The sequence below is a fragment of the Hyla sarda genome, chromosome 8 (genome assembly GCF_029499605.1).
Source record: "Hyla sarda isolate aHylSar1 chromosome 8, aHylSar1.hap1, whole genome shotgun sequence".
NCBI lineage: Eukaryota > Metazoa > Chordata > Amphibia > Anura > Hylidae > Hyla > Hyla sarda.
The window spans coordinates 56,892,073-56,914,908 of NC_079196.1; the positions used below are offsets into that span (position 1 = coordinate 56,892,073).

The window sequence follows — 22,836 nt, forward strand, 5'->3', positions numbered from 1 at the left end:
CACTCCTGTTGACACTTCGGAAATCCCGCAAGGGGGATTTCCGAAGTGTCAACAGGAGTGCGGAATCCCATAGAAGTGTCTTGGGATTTCATTACAGGTGGAATCCCACCATGTGAAGAGACACTAAGGGGGGGTGAGATTTATGAGGTATAGTTGCCCATAGCAACCAATCAGATCACTTTCACAAGAAAGGCCTCTGTTACATGAAAGAAGCGATCTGATTGGTTGCTATGGGCAACTGCACCACTTTCCCTCTGCACAAGTTTTGATAAATCTCTCCAGTAGACACACACCGCGTTGGACAGGTATTCATAAATCTCCCCCCAAAAGTCCTGTAGGGTCACATGACCGAGTTCAAAGCCTCTGACTGGATGACTAAAGTCACGTGGGCCCACGAAACCCGGAAAAGCTTCATTTTCAGAGTGCCTCCAGTTGATGTAAAACTACAAGTCCCAGCAGGTCAGCACAGCCAACAGCTGCCCGCGCATGCTAGGAGTTGTAGTTTTGCAGCAGCTGGAGACACACTGTTTGGAAAACACTGGTGTAGAAGGACTGTATAGTGGATGATAAACAGTCCGGACACATCCTCGGGGTGATTCTGCGCACTCGCTTCTTACCTTCTTTATGTTGGATTTGGAAGCAGGATGGAAATCCTTCTTACACATGAAGTTAGCGAATGACTTCCCCATGGCGGCCGACTTTCCCCGGAGGAGCCCCGCTTACACAGACACCATATAAAGGCGATCTCTACCTGCGCCAACAACACACAAACTCCATCAGCAAGATGCGAGCTAGAAGACCTTTGATGATGTCACGATCACGTGTTCTTACTGGAGGGAGGAGCCAAAGGCTTGTAGTCGTAGTTAGCGCCTAACCGGATGAAGGACCTTTGATGATGTCACGATTACGTGATCAGTTATGTTGATGGGAGGGGCCAGGATTTTTTTTTTTAGTCGTAGTCACCTCCTAACGGGCTAAAGGACCTTTGATGATGTCATGTGATCGTGATCAGTCACGTGAATGGGAGAAGTCAAGTCCCGGGTTCTCCTTGATTATGTGAAGTGTCAGAACGTGAGCACCTTATAGGGTAGGGGGGGGTTCTGCTGTGTATCGCTGCTTTTTTGAAACTACAAGTCCCAGCATGCCATGAAAGCTGCAGAATGTAAAGATATGCTGTCCCTTGTTGTATAGGAGAGCTGTGTACGAAATGTGCATACAGCAGCATTTGTGACGTATGTAGCAGAGCTGTGTATGTAGTGTGTGTGTGTGCAGCAGAGCTGTGTATAAAATGTGTGTGTGTAGCAGAGCTGTGTATAAAATGTGTGTGTGTAGCAGAGCTGTGTATAAAATGTGTGTGTAGCAGAGCTGTGTATAAAATGTGTGTGTAGCAGAGCTGTGTATAAAATGTGTGTGTAGCAGAGCTGTGTATAAAATGTGTGTGTAGCAGAGCTGTGTATAAAATGTGTGTGTAGCAGAGCTGTGTATGTGTGTGTGTAGCAGAGCTGTGTATGTGTGTGTGTAGCAGAGCTGTGTATGTGTGTGTGTGTGTAGCAGAGCTGTGTATGTGTGTGTGTGTAGCAGAGCTGTGTATGTGTGTGTGTGTGTGTAGCAGAGCTGTGTATGTGTGTGTGTGTGTGTGTAGCAGAGCTGTGTATGTGTGTGTGTGTGTGTGTAGCAGAGCTGTGTATGTGTGTGTGTGTGTGTGTGTAGCAGAGCTGTGTATGTAGTGTGTGTGTGTGTGTGTGTGTAGCAGAGCTGTGTATGTAGTGTGTGTGTGTAGCAGAGCTGTGTATGTAGTGTGTGTGTGTGTGTGTGTGTAGCAGAGCTGTGTATGTAGTGTGTGTGTGTAGCAGAGCTGTGTATGTAGTGTGTGTGTGTGTGTGTAGCAGAGCTGTGTATGTAGTGTGTGTGTAGCAGAGCTGTGTATGTAGTGTGTGTGTGTAGCAGAGCTGTGTATGTAGTGTGTGTAGCAGAGCTGTGTTTGTGTGTGTAGCAGAGCTGTGTATGTAGTGTGTAGCAGAGCTGTGTATGTAGTGTGTAGCAGAGCTGTGTATGTAGTGTGTGTGTGTGTAGCAGAGCTGTGTATGTAGTGTGTGTGTGTGTAGCAGAGCTGTGTATGTAGTGTGTGTGTGTGTGTAGCAGAGCTGTGTATGTAGTGTGTGTGTGTGTGTGTGTAGCAGAGCTGTGTATGTAGTGTGTGTAGCAGAGCTGTGTATGTAGTGTGTGTGTGTGTGTGGCAGAGCTGTGTATGTAGTGTGTGTGTGTGTGTAGCAGTATGTAGTGTGTGTGTAGCAGAGCTGTGTATGTAGTGTGTGTGTGTGTGTGTGTAGCAGAGCTGTGTATGTAGTGTGTGTGTGTAGCAGAGCTGTGTATGTAGTGTGTGTGTGTGTGTGTAGCAGAGCTGTGTATGTAGTGTGTGTGTGTGTGTAGCAGAGCTGTGTATGTAGTGTGTGTGTGTGTGTAGCAGAGCTGTGTATGTAGTGTGTGTGTGTGTATGTAGTGTGTGTGTGTGTGTGTGTAGCAGAGCTGTGTATGTAGTGTGTGTGTGTGTGTAGCAGAGCTGTGTATGTAGTGTGTGTGTGTGTAGCAGAGCTGTGTATGTAGTGTGTGTGTGTAGCAGAGCTGTGTATGTAGTGTGTGTGTGTGTGTAGCAGAGCTGTGTATGTAGTGTGTGTGTGTGTGTAGCAGAGCTGTGTATGTAGTGTGTGTGTGTGTAGCAGAGCTGTGTATGTAGTGTGTGTGTGTAGCAGAGCTGTGTATGTAGTGTGTGTGTGTAGCAGAGCTGTGTATGTAGTGTGTGTGTGTGTGTGTGTGTGGCAGAGCTGTGTATGTAGTGTGTGTGTGTGTGTGTGGCAGAGCTGTGTATGTAGTGTGTGTGTGTGTGTGGCAGAGCTGTGTATGTAGTGTGTGTGTGTGTGTAGCAGTATGTAGTGTGTGTAGCAGAGCTGTGTATGTAGTGTGTGTGTGTAGCAGAGCTGTGTATGTAGTGTGTGTGTGTGTGTGTGTGTGTGTAGCAGAGCTGTGTATGTAGTGTGTGTGTGTGTGTGTAGCAGAGCTGTGTATGTAGTGTGTGTGTGTGTGTGTGTAGCAGAGCTGTGTATGTAGTGTGTGTGTGTGTGTAGCAGAGCTGTGTATGTAGTGTGTGTGTGTGTGTAGCAGAGCTGTTTATGTAGTGTGTGTGTGTGTAGCAGAGCTGTGTATGTAGTGTGTGTGTGTGTGTAGCAGAGCTGTGTATGTAGTGTGTGTGTGTAGCAGAGCTGTGTATGTAGTGTGTGTGTGTGTAGCAGAGCTGTGTATGTAGTGTGTGTGTGTGTGTAGCAGAGCTGTGTATGTAGTGTGTGTGTGTGTGTAGCAGAGCTGTGTATGTAGTGTGTGTGTGTGTGTAGCAGAGCTGTGTGTAGCAGAGCTGTGTATGTAGTGTGTGTGTGTGTAGCAGTATGTAGTGTGTGTGTAGCAGAGCTGTGTATGTAGTGTGTGTGTGTGTAGCAGAGCTGTGTATGTAGTGTGTGTGTGTGTAGCAGAGCTGTGTATGTAGTGTGTGTGTGTGTAGCAGAGCTGTGTATGTAGTGTGTGTGTGTAGCAGAGCTGTGTATGTAGTGTGTGTGTGTGTAGCAGAGCTGTGTATGTAGTGTGTGTGTGTGTAGCAGAGCTGTGTATGTAGTGTGTGTGTGTGTGTGTGTAGCAGAGCTGTGTATGTAGTGTGTGTATGTGGTGTGTGTGTGTGTGTGTGTAGCAGAGCTGTGTATGTAGTGTGTGTGTGTAGCAGAGCTGTGTATAAAATGTGTGTAGCAGAGCTGTGTAAAAATGTGTGTGTGTGTGTGTAGCAGAGCTGTGTATAAAATGTGTGTGTGTGTGTGTGTGTAGCAGAGCTGTGTATAAAATGTGTGTGTGTGTGTAGCAGAGCTGTGTATAAAATGTGTGTGTAGCAGAGCTGTGTATAAAATGTGTGTGTGTGTAGCAGAGCTGTGTATAAAATGTGTGTGTGTAGCAGAGCTGTGTATAAAATGTGTGTGTGTGTGTGTGTGTAGCAGAGCTGTGTATAAAATGTGTGTGTGTGTAGCAGAGCTGTGTAAAATGTGTGTGTGTGTGTGTGTGTGTAGCAGAGCTGTGTAAAATGTGTGTGTGTGTGTGTGTGTGTGTGTAGCAGAGCTGTGTATAAAATGTGTGTGTGTGTGTGTAGCAGAGCTGTGTATAAAATGTGTGTGTGTGTGTGTGTGTGTGTGGCAGAGCTGTGTATAAAATGTGTGTGTGTGTGTGTGTGTAGCAGAGCTGTGTATAAAATGTGTGTGTGTGTGTGTGTGTAGCAGAGCTGTGTATAAAATGTGTGTGTGTGTTAGGGATCGACCGATTATCGGTATGGCCGATATTATCGGCCGATAATCACGATTTTGGGCATTATCGGTATCGGCAGTTATCTTGGCACTTATCTGCTAGGCGGTATACCGGTATGGATTTTTTCTCATACCGCTATACCGGTCGGGCCCCTCCCCCACCCTCCGAATCAATAAAAAAATTAAACTTACCCGTAATGGGGGTGGTCCAGGCCATCCTTCCTTCATGTAGTGTCCGGGGGCGTTCCGGGTGGAGGGTGGTCCGGTCCGGGCTGTCCTTCTTCTCCCACGGTCTTCTTCTCCACTCCGGGCAGGCTCCGGCCTAGTACACTGCATAGACGCCGCTACGCCGTGACGTCAGGTGCGTCGCTGCGCACGGGCGTCACTGCGCAGCGACGTCTATGCAGCGTACTAGGCCGGAGCCTGCCCGGAGTGCAGAAGAGGCCCGCCGGAGAAGGACAGCCTGGACCGGACCACCCTCCACCCGGAACGCCCCCGGACACTACAGGAACGATGGATGGATGGCCCGGAGCACCCTGGCAGGTAGGGGAGAGAAGCGGGTGGTGGTGGCGGCGGCCTATGGCCCCGCAAAAGCCACTGCAGATCATTGATTTAAAGCGCCCGCTTTAAATCAATGATCTGCAGCGGTGTCGCAGGGGGTTAAATAGCCGATAACTTATACCGGAATATCTGTATAAGTTATCGGCTATCGGCCCTAACCTGCACCGATTATCGGTATCGGCCCTAAAAAATCCCTAGTATGTGTGTAGCAGAGCTGTGTATAAAATGTGTGTGTGTGTGTGTAGCAGAGCTGTGTATAAAATGTGTGTGTGTGTGTGTGTGTGTGTAGCAGAGCTGTGTATAAAATGTGTGTGTGTGTGTGTGTGTGTGTGTGGCAGAGCTGTGTATAAAATGTGTGTGTGTAGCAGAGCTGTGTATAAAATGTGTGTGTGTGTGTGTAGCAGAGCTGTGTATAAAATGTGTGTGTGTGTGTGTAGCAGAGCTGTGTATAAAATGTGTGTGTGTGTGTGTGTGTGTGTAGCAGAGCTGTGTATAAAATGTGTGTGTGTGTGTGTGTGTAGCAGAGCTGTGTATAAAATGTGTGTGTGTGTGTGTGTAGCAGAGCTGTGTATAAAATGTGTGTGTGTGTGTGTGTGTAGCAGAGCTGTGTATAAAATGTGTGTGTGTGTGTGTGGCAGAGCTGTGTATAAAATGTGTGTTTGTGTGTAGCAGAGCCCCGCGTGTCCTCAGTGCGCAGAGCCCCGCGTGTCCACCCTCACTTCCTGTATTTGGACTCCTCATAGAGACTGTGGAGCTTTCACTCTCTGTGCAGCTGTCAATCAAGCTCAGTGCAGAGAAACTCTTCCTGAGGTCAGACTCCTGCCAGTCCGGGAGGATGCCGAACTCAATGTATTAATTGTGGCAGGGAACAGAACAGCGCCACCTAGTGGTTGTTTTTTTAGATTACATTTTAAACATATTTATGTTGATAATTTTAAAAGCAAGTGAATGGGAAAGTGTCTACTAATAACACAAGGAACAATATATTAAAAGTTTTGACTCTTTAAGTCACTGCCAGCCACACATCACCCCTGAGGCAGCTGGTGTAGGTTTATCTGTGGGGGGACATAGTAAAAAGTGACATAGGAATCTACTTAGTGCAATTGTAAAATACACCAGCAGATGGCAGCAAAGAGCATTGCTGAAAGTTCAAGGTATTTACAAACATGCACAATGCTGCAGTGTTGTGATTAACAGTGCCACACACACATTTGCTACATACAGCTTATATAAGGGTGCATTCACACCACATTTTGGCTAAATAGCAGCTGCATCCCACGGGAGAATTTAAAAACCGTCCATTGCCATATCTTATTTACTTCAATGGACCGGAAGGAGTCAGCTAGCGACAGATTTTTGGACCTTATGCAGTTTTGTTCCAGGACTAAAAACCGGTGTCTGCAATGGTTTTTACTCTGGCAACAAAACTGATACGGTATAGCTAAAATGTGGTGTAAATGCACCCGAACACTGTCTCATATATAATTTGGCCTATTATCTTGTCTCAGTGCCACTTATACTTTTACAGAAAGATGCTAATGCGAAGCTTTGCTTTTATAATATTACCGTATTTTTCGCCGTATAAGACGCACTTTTTCTTCCCCAAACTGGTGGGGGGGGGGGGGGGCATGTCTTATATGGCAAATACACATTTTGCCTGCATTAAAACCCTGTCCTATCGGGTCAGTCCCTGCGGCCATCAACGGCCGTGACCCGTGGCTAATACAGGACATTACCGATCGCGGTGATGCCCTGTATTAACCCTTCAGACGCGGCGATCAAAGCTGACCGCCGCGTCTGTAGTGAAAGTGAAACTAAACCGGCTGCTCAGTGGGGCTGTTCGGGACCGCCGCGGTGAAATCGCGGCATCCCGAACAGCTTATAAGACACCGGGAGGGACCTTACCTGCCTCCTCGGTGTCTGATCTGCTCCGTGCCGGGATCCCCTGCATGGCCGGCGCTCTCCTTCGTTGTCATCACGTCGTCGCGCACGCCGTCCCATCATCCAGTAGGAGCGGCGTGCATAGCGACGTGATGGCGGCGACTGAGAGCGAGGATCCCAGGCAGCAGAGACGTTCCGGAGCGACGGGGACACCCCGGGGACGCGGCGACAGTGATGGAGGGCGACATCCAGGGCAGCGGTGACGGGTCCGGATTGGCGGGGACACATGAGTATTACCTCCTATACCAGTGGTCTTCAACCTGTGGACCTCTAGATGTTGCAAAACTACAACTCCCAGCATGCCCGGACAGCCGTTGGCTGTCCGGGCATGCTGGGAGTTGTAGTTTTGCAACATCTGGAGGTCTGCAGGTTGAAGATCACTGTCCTATACTTTACATTGTATTTGGTTCAGAATCTTCTTTTTTTTCTAGATTTTCCTCCTTTAAAATTGAGTGCGTCTTATATGGCGAAAAATACGGTAATATAAAGTTTACCTTCGCTGCATAGTTATGAGGGACGCCATTTTGTAGCATCTGTCATTCAGAGAATTCTTGTGATGCTGCCTCGTATACATTTTTTTCCTGCTCTATAGAATAGTACTGAGTTCTGCACCTTTCTATGCATCAGTAAAACACAATACCCACCAAAAAATGCAGTTTCGGGCATTTGTTGAGTTTATTGGGGTCCATGAGTCTTTGCTGTATCCATTGGGAGCTTTCCAAATACCTAAGGCAAACAGGCAATTTTCACATCACATTAGTAGTGTCAAAGGTTCTGCAGGCAGGGATTTTTGTTGTTCACATGATCTGCACTTTAAACGGGGAAGGGGGGGGGGGTAGGAGAACAGTCCCCAAAGGGGTATTCCGCCCCTAGACATCTTATCCCCTATCCAAAGGATAGGGAATAAGATGTCAGATCACCGCGGTCCCGCTGCTGGGGAGCCCCGGGATCCCCGCTGCAGCACCCCGCTATTACAGCACAGAGCGATTTCGCTCTGCACGTAATGATGGGCGGTACAGGGGCCGGAGCATCGTTACGTCACTGCTCCGCCCCTCGCGATGTCACGGCCCGCCCCTTTCAATACAAGTCTATGGGAGGGGGCGTGGCGGTCGTCACGCCCCCTCCCATAGACTTGCATTAAGGGGACGGGCCGTGATGTCACGAGGGGCGGAGCCATGACGTCACGCTGCTCCGTCCCGCGTATCGCCCGTCATTACGCACAGAGCGAACTTGCTCTGTGCTGTAATGATAGCGCGGTGCCGCAGCGGGGATCCCGGGGGTCCCCAGCAGCGGGACCGCAGCGATTTGACATCTTATCCCCTATCCTTTGGATAGGGGATAAGATGTCTAGGGGCGGAGTACCCCTTTAAAGCATTTTAGTTGCCTATCCCATCTCGACACTTTTTAGCAGTCAGTCATTAAATGGGCACTGTTATTAAAACAAATTTTTGCTATTGCACTCATTATAAATAAAAAAATCTTTCTAATGTACTAGTTTAAAAAAAACTACTTGTTTAAAAAAATGAATTTTTCTGTTTTTATTTGTGTTTAAAGAAACTACCACTAGGTGTCTCCCTACTTGTCCCAGAGCAACCCCCTCCCATCTCTTGCACAGACTTTGGACTGCTGCTGGCCTGGCAGAAGTCCAAAATCAGGAAATGCTGTCTGAGTGCTGAGGGGGTGTGTTCAGCCTTAGCCAATCATAGCTCATCATGCACTGAACTGCTCTGAGCTGTGTGTAGCAGAGTGAGGGAGGAAGTTTTCCCCTGTATGGCTTCAGATGATGTCATGCCTGCTGGGGAACGCCCCTTCCCAGTCTGTGAATGTGACTAAGCAGAAAATACAGAGCAATATCAAGGTAGAAAACTAAAAAATTATAAAAATAAAGGCAGGGGGTTGTTTATCATGATGGGGGCAGTGAACTGGGAGGATTATAACATTAAACAAGATCGTGACAGGTACTCTTTTAGAGGAGTACTCCAGGATAGAAAAATGTATCTCCTATCCTAAGGATAGGGATGAGTGTCAGAAGGCCCCCCCCCCACCCTGAATGGGGCATGTCGATCACCGCACAAAGTGGTGGCCAACACGCGCCCTTCATGCATCTCTATGGAAGCACCGGAGCGCTGCACTCGGGTATCTCCAGCTCTCCCATAGAGCTGAATGGAGGGGACGTGTCGGATGCAGCTTCATGCGATGGTCGACATACCTCTTTTCATGCAGAGAGCAGGGACCCCGTGCGGATAGGGGATACGTTCTTCTATCCTGAAGTACCACTTTAAAGGGGTTATGCAGGAATAGAAAAACAGAGCCAATTACTTTCAAAAACAGCTCTACTCTACTTCTTTTTCCACTTTGGGTGTGGTATCACAACTTGGCTCCATTCATTTCAATGGAACTGAGCTGTCTACACCCAACCTGGAGACAGATGGGGAGTGGTTTCTGAAAGAAATTATCTCTGTTTTTCTATTCCTGGATAACCCCTGTAAGACTGCTCACAGGTTAAAATTGTTGATGCAAACTCAAAACTGGATTGGAAAAAAAAAGCAAAGTCTCAGTCTTTCCTTTACACTTGCATCTACCGTATTTATCGGGGTATACCACGCACCGGCCTATAACACGCACCCTCATTTTACAAAGGATATTTGGGTAAAAAAAGTTTTTTACCCAAATATCCTTGGTAAAATGAGTGTGCATGTGTGTGCATATGTATACCCCGATACACTGTTTCTGACCCCGCAGAAGCCCCCAGGAAAGGCAGGGGGAGAGAGGCCGTCGCTGCCCGCTTCTCTCCCCATGCCTTTCCTGGGGTCTAGAGCGCTGCTGCCGCCGCTTCTCTCCCCCTGCCGTCGACGCCGCTGCCCCATTGCCTCACCTATCCCCGGTTTTATGATTACCTGTTGCCGGGGTCGGGTCCGCGCTGCTTCTGGCTCCAGTGTGGCGTCTATGCGTCGTTGCTATGCGCTATGCAATGACAAGTGACGTTGCGTCACTCATCATTGCGCCTTGGGGGGAGGTAATGGGGCAGTGGCGCCGGCAGTCTCTGGACCCCAGTATAGGCAGGGGCAGAGAAGCCGGCAGCGCCCGCTTTAAATCATTGAACTGCAGCGACTTATCGGCGTATAACACGCAGATAGACTTTAGGCTAAAAATTTTAGCCTAAAAATTGCGTGTTATACGCCGATAAATACGGTATTTATCATTCAGCTTGACTTCAAAAACAACATGAAAAAAACTGAATGGAAACACACACTAATAGCTGGAAGCAGGATAGACATTTGTAAAGTTCTGATATATATTTTTTTATTATTTTTCTTCTTTCTGTCCCTTCAGACCGTAGTGCCAACATGGAACCCTGCTCCTGTGACACCTTTGTTGCTCTTCCACCTGCAACAGTCGGCAACAGAATTATTTTCGGAAAAAACTCCGACAGACCAAGTGATGAAGTACAGGAGGTTGTATATTTCCCAGGACAATCTTATGAACCAGGAGAGAAACTAGAGGTAGAACAATTCTTTGCCAATTTGCTTTAAATGGAATCGTAATATGATTTATTAACAATGAAATTAAATATCGAAATGTGTTACAAAGTAATGAAGTTACATAGGCATGAAAGTTCTATAATATTAATGTAGATCAGTGTTTCCCAACCAATGTGTCTCCAGCTGTTGCAAAACTACAACTCCCAGCATGTCGGGCATGCTGGGAATTGTAGTTTTGCAACAGCTGAGGGCGCACTGGTTTGGAAAACACTGATATGAATGGTTAAAGTGGTACTCCCATGGAAAACTTTTTTTTTTAAATCAACTGGTGCCAGAAAGTTAAACAGATTTGTAAATTACTTCTATTAAAAATCCTAATCCTTCCAGTACTTATTAGCTGCTGAATACTACAGAGGAAATGGTTTTCTTTTTTGGAACACTGCTCTCTGCTGACATCATGACCACAGTGCTCTCTGCTGACACCTCTGTCCATTTTAGGAACTGTCCAGAGCAGCATAGGTTTGCTATGGGGATTTTCTCCTACTCTGGACAGTTCCTAAAATGGACAGAGATGTCAGCAGAGAGCACTGTGATCATGATGTCAGCAGAGAGCTCTGTGTTCCAAAAAGAAAACCATTTCCTCTGTAGTATTCAGCAGCTAATAAGTACTGGAAGGATTAAGATTCTTTAATAGAAGTAATTTACAAATCTGGTTAACTTTCTGGCACCAGTTGATAAAAAAAAAAAAAAAAAAAAGTTTTCCATGGGAGTACCCCTTTAACGACGCAGGACGTATATTTACGTCCTGCGCCGGCTCCCGCAATCACATCGCATTAGTCCCGGCGCTCATCAACGGCCGGGACCCGCGGCTAATACCACACATCGCCGATCGCAGCAATGTGCGGTATTAACCCTTTAGAAGCGGCGGTCAAAGCTGACCGCCGCTTCAAAAGTGAAAGTATCCCGGCTAGTCAGTCGGGCTGTTCAGGACCGCCGCGGTGAAATGGCTGCGTCCCGAACAACTTACAGTACACCGGGAGGGCCCTTACCTGCCTCCTTGCTGTCCGATCGACGAATGACTGCTCAGTGCCTGAGATCCAGGCAGGAGCAGTCAAGCGCCGATAACACTGATCACAGGCGTGTTAATACACGCCAGTGATCAGCATGAGAGATCAGTGTGTGCAGTGTTATAGGTCCCTATGGGACCTATAACACTGCAAAAAAAATTAAAAAAAGGTGTTAATAAAGGTCATTTAACCCCTTCCCTAATAAAAGTTTGAATCACCCCCCTTTGCCCATAAAAAAAATAAAACCGTGTAAAAAAAAAAAAAAAAAACATATGTGGTATCGCCGCGTGCGTAAATGTCCGAACTATAAAAATATCATTAATTAAACCGCACGGTCAATGGCGTACGTGCCCAAAAAAATTCCAAAGCCCCAAAAAAGCGTATTTTTGGTCACTTTTTATACCATTAAAAAATGAATAAAAAGTGATCAAAAAGTCCAATCAAAACAAAAATTGTACCGATAAAAACTTCAGATCACGGCGCAAAAAATGAGTCCTCATACCGCCCTGTACATGGAAAAATAAAAAAGTTATAGGGGTCAGAAGATGACATTTTTAAACTTATACATTTTCCTGCATGTAGTTATGATTTTTTCCAGAAGTGCGACAAAATCAAACCTATATAAGTAGGGTATCATTTTAACCGTATGGACCTACAGAATAAAGATAAGGTGTCATTTTTACCAAAATATGCACTGCGTAGAAACGGAAGCCCCCAAAAGTTACAAAATGGCGTTTTTTCTTAGATTTTGTCGCACAATGATTTTTTTTTTCCGTTTCGCCGTGAATTTTTGGGTAAAATGACTAATGTCACTGCAAAGTAGAATTGGTGACGCAAAAAATAAGCCATAATATGGATTTTTAGGTGGGAAATTGAAAGGGTTATGATTTTTAAAAGGTAAGGAGGAAAAAACGTAAGTGCAAAAACTGAAAAACCCTGAGTCCTTAAGGGGTTAAGTGGTCAGCACCTCTTTGCAACATATCATTGTCTTTTGGTAAGTCATTCTTCTTATTGTTGTTAGTTATGAACTGAGTTGGTAGTATTCCAATGTCCAAACCATTGTACCAGCTTGTTGATGGTTTCCTGGTATAGGCAGGATATCTTTTTTTACCTTGTTCTTAGAATTACGAATTAATACAGTGTAAAAAAATCACATTTGATAACTAAAAGAGCAATTTAAGCTCACTTGCTTCATTGCTTGTAATCTTTGTAGAGTGGCCCCTGTCCAGGTGTGCAAGGGTAAAAAAAAATATATATATATTACACACACAGACCAAAAACTACAATGCATTTTGGGACCACATAAAGCCCTTCTTCATGACATGAAAAACAGAATCCATTGCAATTATATATTATAAAAATCACATGTGGAACTTTACTCTGATACTGTGTGTTATTTATAGGTTGATTTGTTGACTTTTATTCATTTTGCCTTAAGTGCACTTACATTGAAATTGAACAAGCAGAGAAGACCCACGCAGTGGTTTTAAGTCGGCCATCTTGGCTCTGGGGAGCTGAAATGGGAGCCAATGAATTGGGTGTATGTATCGGAAATGAAGCAGTTTGGGGGAAAGAAGAAATTGATGATAAAGAAGCGCTTCTGGGCATGGATCTTGTAAGGTTGGGAAAGTAACATTTTACATATATATATGTTAAATTGGTAAACAGAGTTTTTTTTTTTTGTTAGTAAATAACCTTTGTCCCTTCTAGGCTAGGTTTGGAGAGGGCAGACACGGCTGAAGGTGCCCTGGATGTGATCATTGGCTTGTTAGAAAAATACGGTCAAGGGGGCAACTGTATGGAGAGTCCAATGTCCTTTACTTATCACAACAGCTTCCTCATAGCAGACAGGAAGGAAGCATGGATCCTGGAGACGGCTGGACAGTACTGGGCTGCAGAGAAAGTAGATGGTAATTTTAACTTTCACCTTTTAATTAGTTATTCTTGAAAGACATCTATCTGATGTTTAATAAAGGGAATCTGCCAGCTCTAAATTATGCTCAGAGCTTAAGTGTCAAAGAGGCTGTGCTGAGCTGCAGGATGCATGTCTCCTCCCTGCCCCCTTCTGCTTTTATTGATTGATGTACAGGGCTTGGCTTCCAGCACTAGCTCACACACGCCAATCAGTCAAGGCAGGGAGGGAGGAGCATTTTTGACATCTAAGCATAATCTAGAACTGACAGATTGCCTTTAAAAGGGCCCTTATGTGAATATTAAAGGGAATCTGTCAGCTGTATGTCGTGGTCAGAAAGCTGGAGATTAAACAAATGATACCTGTCTCTTAGCGGATTACAAAGTTGTTAAATCATGTTATATATTTAAGTGTCATAGAGGTGGTGCTGAGATGCAGCATGCAAGCCTCCTCCCTCCCTGCCCTGCATCATTAATGTACAAGGTTCCATTCCCTTGCTATGAGACTTCCAAACATAGCCAAGTGTTATAGTCGGCAATCTTCTGAAGTCCTATAGAGAGTGAATTGAGAATGTGTTGCAGCTTTTGTCCCAGTGGTTGGACCCCTAACAATCAGGTTCTGTGGATAGGTGATAACTTTAAAATGTGGGGCTCTTCTCTTCACTTTATGTCTATGAGACCTGGAAAAGCCTATAGACATAAATTGTATGTCCATCCAGGTCACGTGACCCAGCTGGGAGAGAACACATTAAGCGCGCACTTCTCCCTGCTTGTTCTTGTAATGAATATTCAGACCCTGACCGGTCAAAACGTTTGACATGTCTCGTCGACAGATACCATTTAAAGGGGTATTCCAGTGTTTGCCTAAAAAAAAAACAAAAGAAACAAAAAACAACAAAAAAACTTATGCTGCTGGCGTGGAGGAATAGTGAAAAAATTAAAATAAAAGTAGACTTAGGCTGCATTCACACCTCGTTTCCACTGTACGGGTGCCCGATCCGGCTGGGGAGGGGAAAACCGGGCGCTCCCGTCCCCCAGCCGTACCAGTGCTGAAATCCATTTACTTTAATGAGCCGGTCGGCTCATTTTTGACCCATATCCGATTTTGTGACCGGACCTAAAACCGTAGTATACCAGTCCGGTCAGGAAACCGGATACGGGTCAAAAATGAGCTGACCGGAGTCATCATTTGACTCCAGTCGGCTCATTAAAGTTATTGGATTTCAGCGCTGGTCCGGCTGGGGTACGGGGGCGCCCAGTTGTCCCCTCCCCCAGCCGGATCCGGCACCCATACAGTGAAAACGAGATGTGAATGCAGCCTTACTTACCTATCTCTTGTCCCACACGGCTTCCATTTTCCTCCTCTGATCTTCTCTATGTTTCCAAAATGAGCGCTTGGTGGAGGACATGCCAGCTGAGCCTATAACTGGCCAAGATGGGACACCGCAGCAATTGTCTAGGGAAGATTTTGGGGACCATAGAGGGACCGAGGCTAAGTATGCCTTTTTTTTTTATTTTTATTTTTTTCTATTCTCCCCGCTCCTGCAGCATAGTGTTGTTTTAGCAAATTTTGGAATACCCATTTAAGTGCACCTACTGATCTTTTATTCTTCCACAGAAGGTATAAAGAATATATCCAACAACCTGTCCATCACCACCAAGATTGATCGTGAACACCCTGCCATGAGGGAATATGCTAAGACTAAAGGCTGGTGGGACGGAAGAAAAGAATTTAATTTTGCAGCTGTATATTCCTATTTCAACCCATCTAGATCTTCATCTTCTGGGGACAGATTTTGTGAAGGATACAAACTGCTCAGGAAAAATAAAGGCGAGTAACAGAATAGGGTCTTCTGATCATTCCTTCCTTTACCAACCAATGCGTTGTGCGTTTTTTTTTTGTTTTTTTTACAGGACTTTCACAACTACAAATGCAATATATAAACTACATCTGCAGTATAAATGATTAAATTTAGATGTTTCAATTTTACTCTATGTAAAGGGTAAGGTATTGTATAGACTAGTGGTCTTCAACCTGCGGACCTCCAGATGTTGCAAAACTACAACTCCCAGCATGCCCGGACAGCCGTTGGCTGTCCGGGCATGCTGGGAGTTGTAGTTTTGCAACATCTGGAGGTCTGCAGGTTGAAGACCACTGGTATAGACCAATGTTTTCCAACCAGTGTGTCCCCAGCTGTTGCAAAACTACAACTTCCAGCAGCCTTTGGCTGTCCGGGCATGCTGGGAGTTGTAGTTTTGCAACATCTGGAGGTCCGCAGGTTGAAGACCACTGGTTTAGACCAATGTTTTCCAACCAGTGTGTCCCCAGCTGTTGCAAAACTACAACTCCCAGCAGCCTTTGGCTGTCCGGGCAAGCTGGGAGTTGTAGTTTTGCAACAACTGGCGACACACTGTTTGGAAAGCACTGGTATAGCCTTTCCAACCACAGCTGGAGGCACACTGGTTGGGAAACACTGGTATAGACTGACATCCTTACAGATGTAAATACTGCTATAATAGTATGCAGCCAATATTAAAGGGGTTATCCAGGGAAAATTTTTTTTTTAATATATCAACTGGCTCCAGAAAGTTAAACAGATTTGTAAATTACTTCTATCAAAAAATCTTAATCCTTTCAGTACTTATGAGCTTCTGAAGTTAGGGTTGTTCTTTTCTGTCTAAATCCTCTCTGATGACACCTGTCTTGGGAAACGGCCAGTTTAGAAGCAAATTCCCAAAGCAAACCTCTTCTAAACTGGGCGTTTCCCGAGACACGTGTCATCAGAGAGCACTTAGACAGAAAAGAACAACCTTAACTTCAGAAGCTCATAAGTACTGAAAGGATTAAGATTTTTTAATAGAAGTCATTTACAAATCTGTTTAACTTTCTGGAGCCAGTTGAGAGAGATATAGATATATATATATATATATATATATATATATATAGATATATATTATATATATATATATATAAGTTTATTCCTGGATAACCCCTTTAAAGTTTAAATATATATCTTTTAGGAAACATGACAGCCGAAACAATGATTGAAATTCTCTCCGACAAGCCAAGTGGGATTAACATGGAGGGTGGATTTATGACAACTGGAAGCATGGTCTCAATTCTGCCACAGGATCCAAACCAGCCATGCTGCCACTTCTTTACCGGTACCCCCGACCCTGCCAGGTAGGTCATCTGTATGTGGGAGCTACAAAGTAAACTACAGTATGCCAGTATGATTTTTTTTTTCTCTACTGTAAGATTAGAAAAAATGGATAATAGTTGTCAATACAATATAATTGAAATTAGAATGATCATACAATTATATAATTTGTACCTATAGAATAGAGTCAGAAAGTACCATCCCTACTTTACCCTGCAGCGCTGAACCAGAAGGTGACAAGGATTAGGTAGGGGGGGTAAATCAGTGACTGGATTTAAATTTGAAACAATCCTAACAATGTTCTGTACTTTTGTGTTTTCATAAAACTGGAAAATCTCTTTAACCCCTTAAGGACCAAGGATGTACTGGTACGTCCTGAGTCCTTTCCCTTTCTATAACGCGGGTCGGGCCCGGCCTCTAACAACGGCCGGGACCCGTGGCTAATAGCGCGCCGCAGTGATCGCCGTGCCGTGCGCTATTAACCCTTTAGACGCGGCGTTAAAAGTTGAACGCTGCGTCTAAAGTGAAAGTGGAACCATGTCGGTTAGCTCAGGGAGCTGTTTGGGATCGCCGCGGCGAAATCGCGGCGTCCCGAACAGCTGTTAGACACGAGGAGGGTCTCCTACCTGCCTCCTGGTGTCCGATCGCCGAATGACTGCTCAGTGCCTGAGATCCAGGCATGAGCAGTCAAGCGGCAGAATCATCGATCGCTGGTTTCCTATGAGAAACCAGTGATCAATGTAAAAGATCAGTGTGTGCAGTGTTATAGGTCCCTATGGGAGCTATAACTGCAAAAAAAAGTGAATAAAGATCATGTAACCCCTTCCCTATTAAAAGTTTGAATCACCCCCCTTTTCCCATAAAAAAAAAAAGTGTAAATAAACATATGTGCGGAAATGTCTGAATTATAAAAATATATCATTAATTAAACCGCACGGTCAATGGCGTACGCGCAAAAAAATTCCAAAGTCCAAAAGAGTGTATTTTTGGTCACTTTTTATATCATGAAAAAATGAATAAAAAGTGATCAACACATCCGATCAATACAAAAAGGGTACCGCTAAAAACTTCAGATCATGGCGCAAAAAATGAGCCCTCATACCGACCCATACGCGGTAAAATAAAGTTATAGGGGTCAGAAGATGACAATTTTAAACGTATACATTTTCCTGCATGTAGTTATGATTTTTTTCAGAAGTGCGACAAAATCAAACCTATATAAGTAGGGTATCATTTTAATCATATGGACCTACAGAATAAAGTGTAATTTTTTCCGAAAAATTTACTGCGTAGAAACAGAAGCTCCCAAAAGTTACAAAAATTTTTCAATTTTGTCTCACAATGATTTTTTTTCCATTTCGCCGTAGATTTTTGGGTAAAATGACTGACGTCATTACAAAGTAGAATTGGTGGCGCAAAAAATAAGCCATAATATGGATTTTTAGGTGCAAAATTGAAAGGGTTATGATTTTTTAAAGGTAAGGAAAAAACGAAAGTGCTAAAAACGGAAAAACCCCTGGTCCTTAAGGGGTTAAAAATAACCATGACAGCATTTGGATGAGTGTTACACTGCTCTTACAGAAAAAAATCCTTTAGGTTTATAGAGATTTTTTCCATCCCATAAAATAATGACCTATTACTAGGGTATATGTTGAGAATACGTGGGGTGTAGGGCTGGGTCAGCACTGCGCCCCTTCACTTAATTTTTCCTGCACAGTCTCCTGACCACCCGACTGCAAAAAACTGCAACACAGCCCTGTTAAAGTGAATGAAGCCGACTGTAGTTCTTTGCACAGCTGGGTGGTCAGGCACTGCTGTGCAGGGAGGAACTCAGAAGGGCAAGAGAGTGCTACACCAGCCTTGCGCTCCCCTCATTTTTACAATTGGTAGGGATCATAAAGTGGCGGCATAGAGTACCAATATGCAATCACTGTTTTTGGATGAGACTAAGGGTTTTTCCAGGACTTTTTTATTGATGGCTTCTACACGTGATAGGCCATAAATCCCTGTTCAGCAGGGGGCCGTTTATTGTAAAGTGGTAGTGCTGGTAAGTAAATGTGAGCCGAGTTGTAGTTACCCAGCACCACCACTATACAAACAGCACAGGGCTTCTGGCCCCATTCACTGTATAGTGTGGAATGCCGAACAGCAGATTGGCAGGTGTTCCAGGTGTCGGCACCATGCCGATCAGCTATTGATGGTCTATCATGTATATAGGTCAGCAATCAAAATGTCAGGAAAAAAACCTTTTTAAAAGGGTTATCCAGGAATAGAAAATCAAAGCTACTTAATTTCAGAAACAGCTCCCCATCTGTCTCCAGGTTGGGTGTGGTTCTGCAGCTCAGTTCCATTCAAGTGAATGGAGCCAAGTTGTAAAACTATACCCAACATGGAGACAGACGTGGAGCTGTTTTTGAAAAATTAACTGTGCTTTTCTATTCCTGGCTAACCCCTTTAAAGGGGTACTTCGGTGGAAAACCCTTTTTAAAATCAACTGGTGCCAGAAAGTTAAACAGATCTGTAAATGACATCTACCGGTGTTTAAAAATCTTATTCCTTCCGATACTTATCAGCTGCTGTATGCTACAGGGGAAGTTGCATTTCACTGTGGTCAGACTGAAAAGAATTCCAGAACGAAATGCAACTTCCTGTGGAGCATACAGCAGCTGATAAGTACTGGAAAGATTAAGCTTTTTAACTAGGAGTAATTTGCTAATCTGTTTAACTTTGTGGCACCAGTTAATAAAAAATAAAATAAAAAAAATGTCCCCACCGGAGTACCCCGGCTAAGCTTAGTTCTCTTTACTTACAATATTACTGATTTCTTTTTCCTAGGTCTGTTTTCAAGCCATTCATCTTTGTGCCTCAGATTGAACACTTTGTGAGAACAGCTTCACCCTCACTTGGGGCAGACGATCCCGTCAGACTGAAGCCAAGATTCCAAACAAAGCCTGACAGGAGACATGAACTGTATAAGAAACACGAAGATGGTCTTGTGTCCATGGAGACATCACAGGTACAAAGTAATCCATCTGGGATGACTAAACAGAGGTACATTATATTAGTGTTGTAGGGGTGAATTCTCTTGGCAGATTTGTTGGAAACATTTTTAGCAGCTGTCTGTTTTATGCAGCAGCGATCAGTCAGTCTACACCTATGTTACTTTTTAGAGTAAATTCAGATTTTCTGCAGACATTTCAGTTCCTGGAATTCTAATGAAGCTGGGTTCAAAAGGCATATTACAAGTGTATTTTTGCAGTCCCGGCCTGACCATGGGTCATCTAAAACACAGTCATGCTGACATTTGAGTCCTTAAAGGAGTACTCCAGTGGAAAACATTTTTTTTTTTTTTAAATCAACTGGTGCCAGAAAGTTATACAGATTTGTAAATTACTTCTATTTAAAAATCTTAATCCTTCCAATATTCATCAGCTGCTGTATGCTCTACATGAAGTTCTTTTCTTTTTGAATAGCTTTTCAATCTGACCACAGTGCTCTCTGCTGACACCTCTGTCCATGTCAGGAACTGTCCAGAGCAGGAGCGGTTTGCCATGGGTATTTTCTCCTGCTCTGGACAGTTCCTGACATGGACAGAGGTGTCAGCAGAGAGCACTGTGGTCAGACAGAAAGGAAATTCAAAAAGAAAAGAACTTCCTGTGGAGCATACAGCAGCTGATAAATACTGGAAGGATTAAGATTTTTTTAATAGAAGTAATTTACATATCTGTTTAACTTTCTGACACCAGTTGATTTAAAAAAACATTTTTTTCCACTGGAGTACCTCTTTTAATACTGACGCAAAAAATACACATGTAAAACGCTTGTGTGAAACTGACCTTATTCAGATTAAAGAAATGATCTGATTTCTAGATAGTTTTGGTAGTGGTATTTCCATCATACAATATTATGGTGTATCACTATGAAATGCCATAACATTATGATCAGTGGGTCATTGACCTCCTGGACCTATAAAACAAAAGTACAGAAACTGTCTCCCAGGAACACCTCTGTGCAGGATATTACACCATAGCTCTATTTAAAGTGTTACTGTTGTTAGAAGCAACTTTTTTAATTTTATGAACTTATTTCTTGTGTACTTGCACCATATCTGTTATCATGGCTGCATTAGATTTATATAGACACTTTAGGCACAAAGCTTTGCTAATGTAAAAATTTTGTGCAGAACTCATAACAAGGGAGGGGGGAGGAAAGGAGCAAGTTTGTCATTACTACACTCACTTGAGCATTTTTTTTTTTTCTTACTAATGACAGTAATGCTTTAAAGGGGTACTCTGGCGAAAAACCTCTTATCACCTATCTAAAGAATAGGGGATAAGATGTCTGATTGCGGGGGGTCCCACCGCTGGGAACCCCACGATCTCTGGTGCGGCACCTGTTCTGTGCTGGATGACTGACTACAGCCGCCACACCCTCTCCATTCATGTTTATGGCAGGAGGCGTGACAGCTACGTACTAGCCGTCACGCCCCCTCCTATAGACATGAATGGAGGGGGCGTGGGATGACATCACTAACCCTGGAAGGGTTAAAAATAGAAGTAATTTACAATCTGTATTACGTTCTGGCACCGTTGTACCCCTTTAAAAAAATGCTATCCCTTGCAATTGTTGGAAAACCTATTTTAATGCTCAGCTCAGTCCTCAACTTTCCTTTTTTATGGACTTAGGGTAGATTTATTAAAAAAAAAAATTGGGGTGGGGTGGGGGGGGGGAGAGTGGAAGTGTACAATGGATCTGAAATATATTTGTTTTACAGAATGAGTTGCTAAAAAAGATGAAGAATCTAGAAAAGAATAAACTTGAGGAGGTAGAACATTTCTTGAAAGATGGCATTACTGACCACTCAGGACTGACCATGCTATTTGCCAGCTGTGTTGAAGAGGAAATGAACCTGTATATGTAAAAGGTTTTGCTAATGTTGAATTGTGACGCTTCACATATAAAAGTTTTTTGGGAAAATTACTATTGTGTAGCCCTAAGCATTTTCTACAGGGCATGCTTTAAAGGGGTACTCCGGTGGAAAACAATTTATTTTAAATTAACTGCTGCTAGAAAGTTATACAGATTTGTAAATTACTTCTATTAAAAAAAAAAAATCTTAATCTTTCCAGTACAGCTGCTGTATACTACAGAGAAAGTTCTTTTCTTTTTGATTTTCTTTTCTGTCTGTGCACAGTGCTCTCTACTGACACCTCTGTCAATGTCAGGAACCATAGCAAACCTATCCTGCTCTGGACAGTTCCTGACATGGACAGAGGTGTCAGCAGAGAGCACTGTGGTCAGACAGAAAGGAAGTTCAAAAAGAGTAGTATACAGCAGCAGATAAGTAATGGAAGGATTATGATTTTTTTAATATAAGTAATTTACAAATATGTGTAACTTTGTGGCACCAGTTGATTTAAAAAAAAAAAAAATTTCACTGTAGTACCCCTTAAAAAATTCCCATAGTAAATACCGCATCCAGGCAACCATTAAACAGCGATGAGCTGGAGCCTCCTACTCCTCTCCTAGATAACCGTAGCAACGCGAGACCCAGTACCATAGAAATGTAATAGCACTGGGTCTTGCGCCAGCATGGTTAGCTATGAGATTAAGCGTATCTGTCAGATCCCACAAAAAATAAATAAATGTTACTCAGTACCTAATCCTGACCATGTACATTTAATTTTTATGCCTCTGTCACCTATATTTATTATAAAAATCCCTCTTTCCATTAGCTCACAGTGTTAGAAATCCTCTCAGGGGAAGGTGATTGGTGTACCTGCTTATGCAGCCTTGTCCACGAGTCATCTCTTTTCTATGATTCATGGACAAGCCTGATGCTGCTGCAGGACTGGTTAGTGTCCTAGGGACCCCTAGTGGTGGGATTTTCAGGAGCAGTTTTGTTTATTAAATATAAAAAAATAATAATAATTTAAACAACCATATTACAAAAGGTCCTTCATTTTCATCAGAAACAACATATAAAAAGTTTTGGGATATGACAGTGCTTATTTAAGCAGGAGGCTCTACGGAACAGGGCAATGGCTGCTCAGATAAGGTATTTGCATATCAAATTTTTAAGCATGCGACAAATGACTATCATGCTTTTTGCTGCATGATAGTAAAAAAAAAAAATTGTACTTACTCTTTAACCAACATCCACCATCCTGTTTTTTTTCTTGGGCATGAAAAATGTTTCCATAATTAACTTGCTTTGTAGTCATCATTGGTGACCCTTAGTCCAGTGTCACTTAGGCCTTAAGACAGTATTTCCCATCCAGAGTGCCTCCAGCTGTTACAAAACTACAACTATACAGCCTTTGGCTGTCCAGGCATGCTGGGAGTTGTTGTTTTGTAACAGCTGGAGGCACCCTGGTTGGGA

At 43.8% G+C, this 22,836-nt stretch overlaps 2 protein-coding genes across 5 annotated transcripts in view; one reads left to right on the forward strand and one right to left on the reverse strand.

The window, feature by feature from the left end:
- The window catches only part of CIR1 (corepressor interacting with RBPJ, CIR1), a 45,735-nt gene extending 44,837 nt beyond the window's left edge, over positions 1–898 (reverse strand). The window contains exon 1 of the mRNA XM_056535640.1: positions 618–898. Coding sequence (XP_056391615.1) covers positions 618–689 — 72 coding nt within the window. The 5' untranslated portion in view covers positions 690–898. The remainder of the gene's footprint in view (positions 1–617) is intronic.
- Positions 456–22,385, forward strand: SCRN3 (secernin 3). 4 transcript variants are annotated; one of them, XM_056535638.1, is made up of 8 exons: positions 456–592; positions 10,167–10,336; positions 12,821–13,002; positions 13,093–13,292; positions 14,912–15,124; positions 16,315–16,477; positions 19,290–19,470; positions 21,229–22,385. In XM_056535638.1, the coding sequence occupies exons 2-8, from the start codon at positions 10,181–10,183 to the stop codon at positions 21,373–21,375; spliced, it is 1,242 nt and encodes a 413-aa protein (XP_056391613.1). In that variant the 5' UTR covers positions 456–592; positions 10,167–10,180; the 3' UTR covers positions 21,376–22,385. The 4 variants fall into 4 exon arrangements, with proteins under 4 accessions (XP_056391613.1, XP_056391612.1, XP_056391614.1 ...); XM_056535637.1 differs by lacking the exon at positions 456–592 and adding an exon at positions 925–1,071; XM_056535639.1 differs by lacking the exon at positions 456–592 and adding an exon at positions 929–1,087 and having other exon boundaries at positions 14,915–15,124.
- The last annotated feature ends 451 nt before the right edge of the window (positions 22,386–22,836 follow it).

Coding starts and splice junctions, on each gene's coding strand:
- SCRN3 (XM_056535638.1), top strand. CDS start 10,181: ATGGAACCCTGCTCCTGTGACACCTTTGTTGCTCTTCCACCTGCAACA. Junction 13,003..13,092: donor CTGGGCATGGATCTTGTAAG/GTTGGGAAAGTA, acceptor TGTCCCTTCTAG/GCTAGGTTTGGAGAGGGCAG. Junction 13,293..14,911: donor GGCTGCAGAGAAAGTAGATG/GTAATTTTAACT, acceptor ATTCTTCCACAG/AAGGTATAAAGAATATATCC.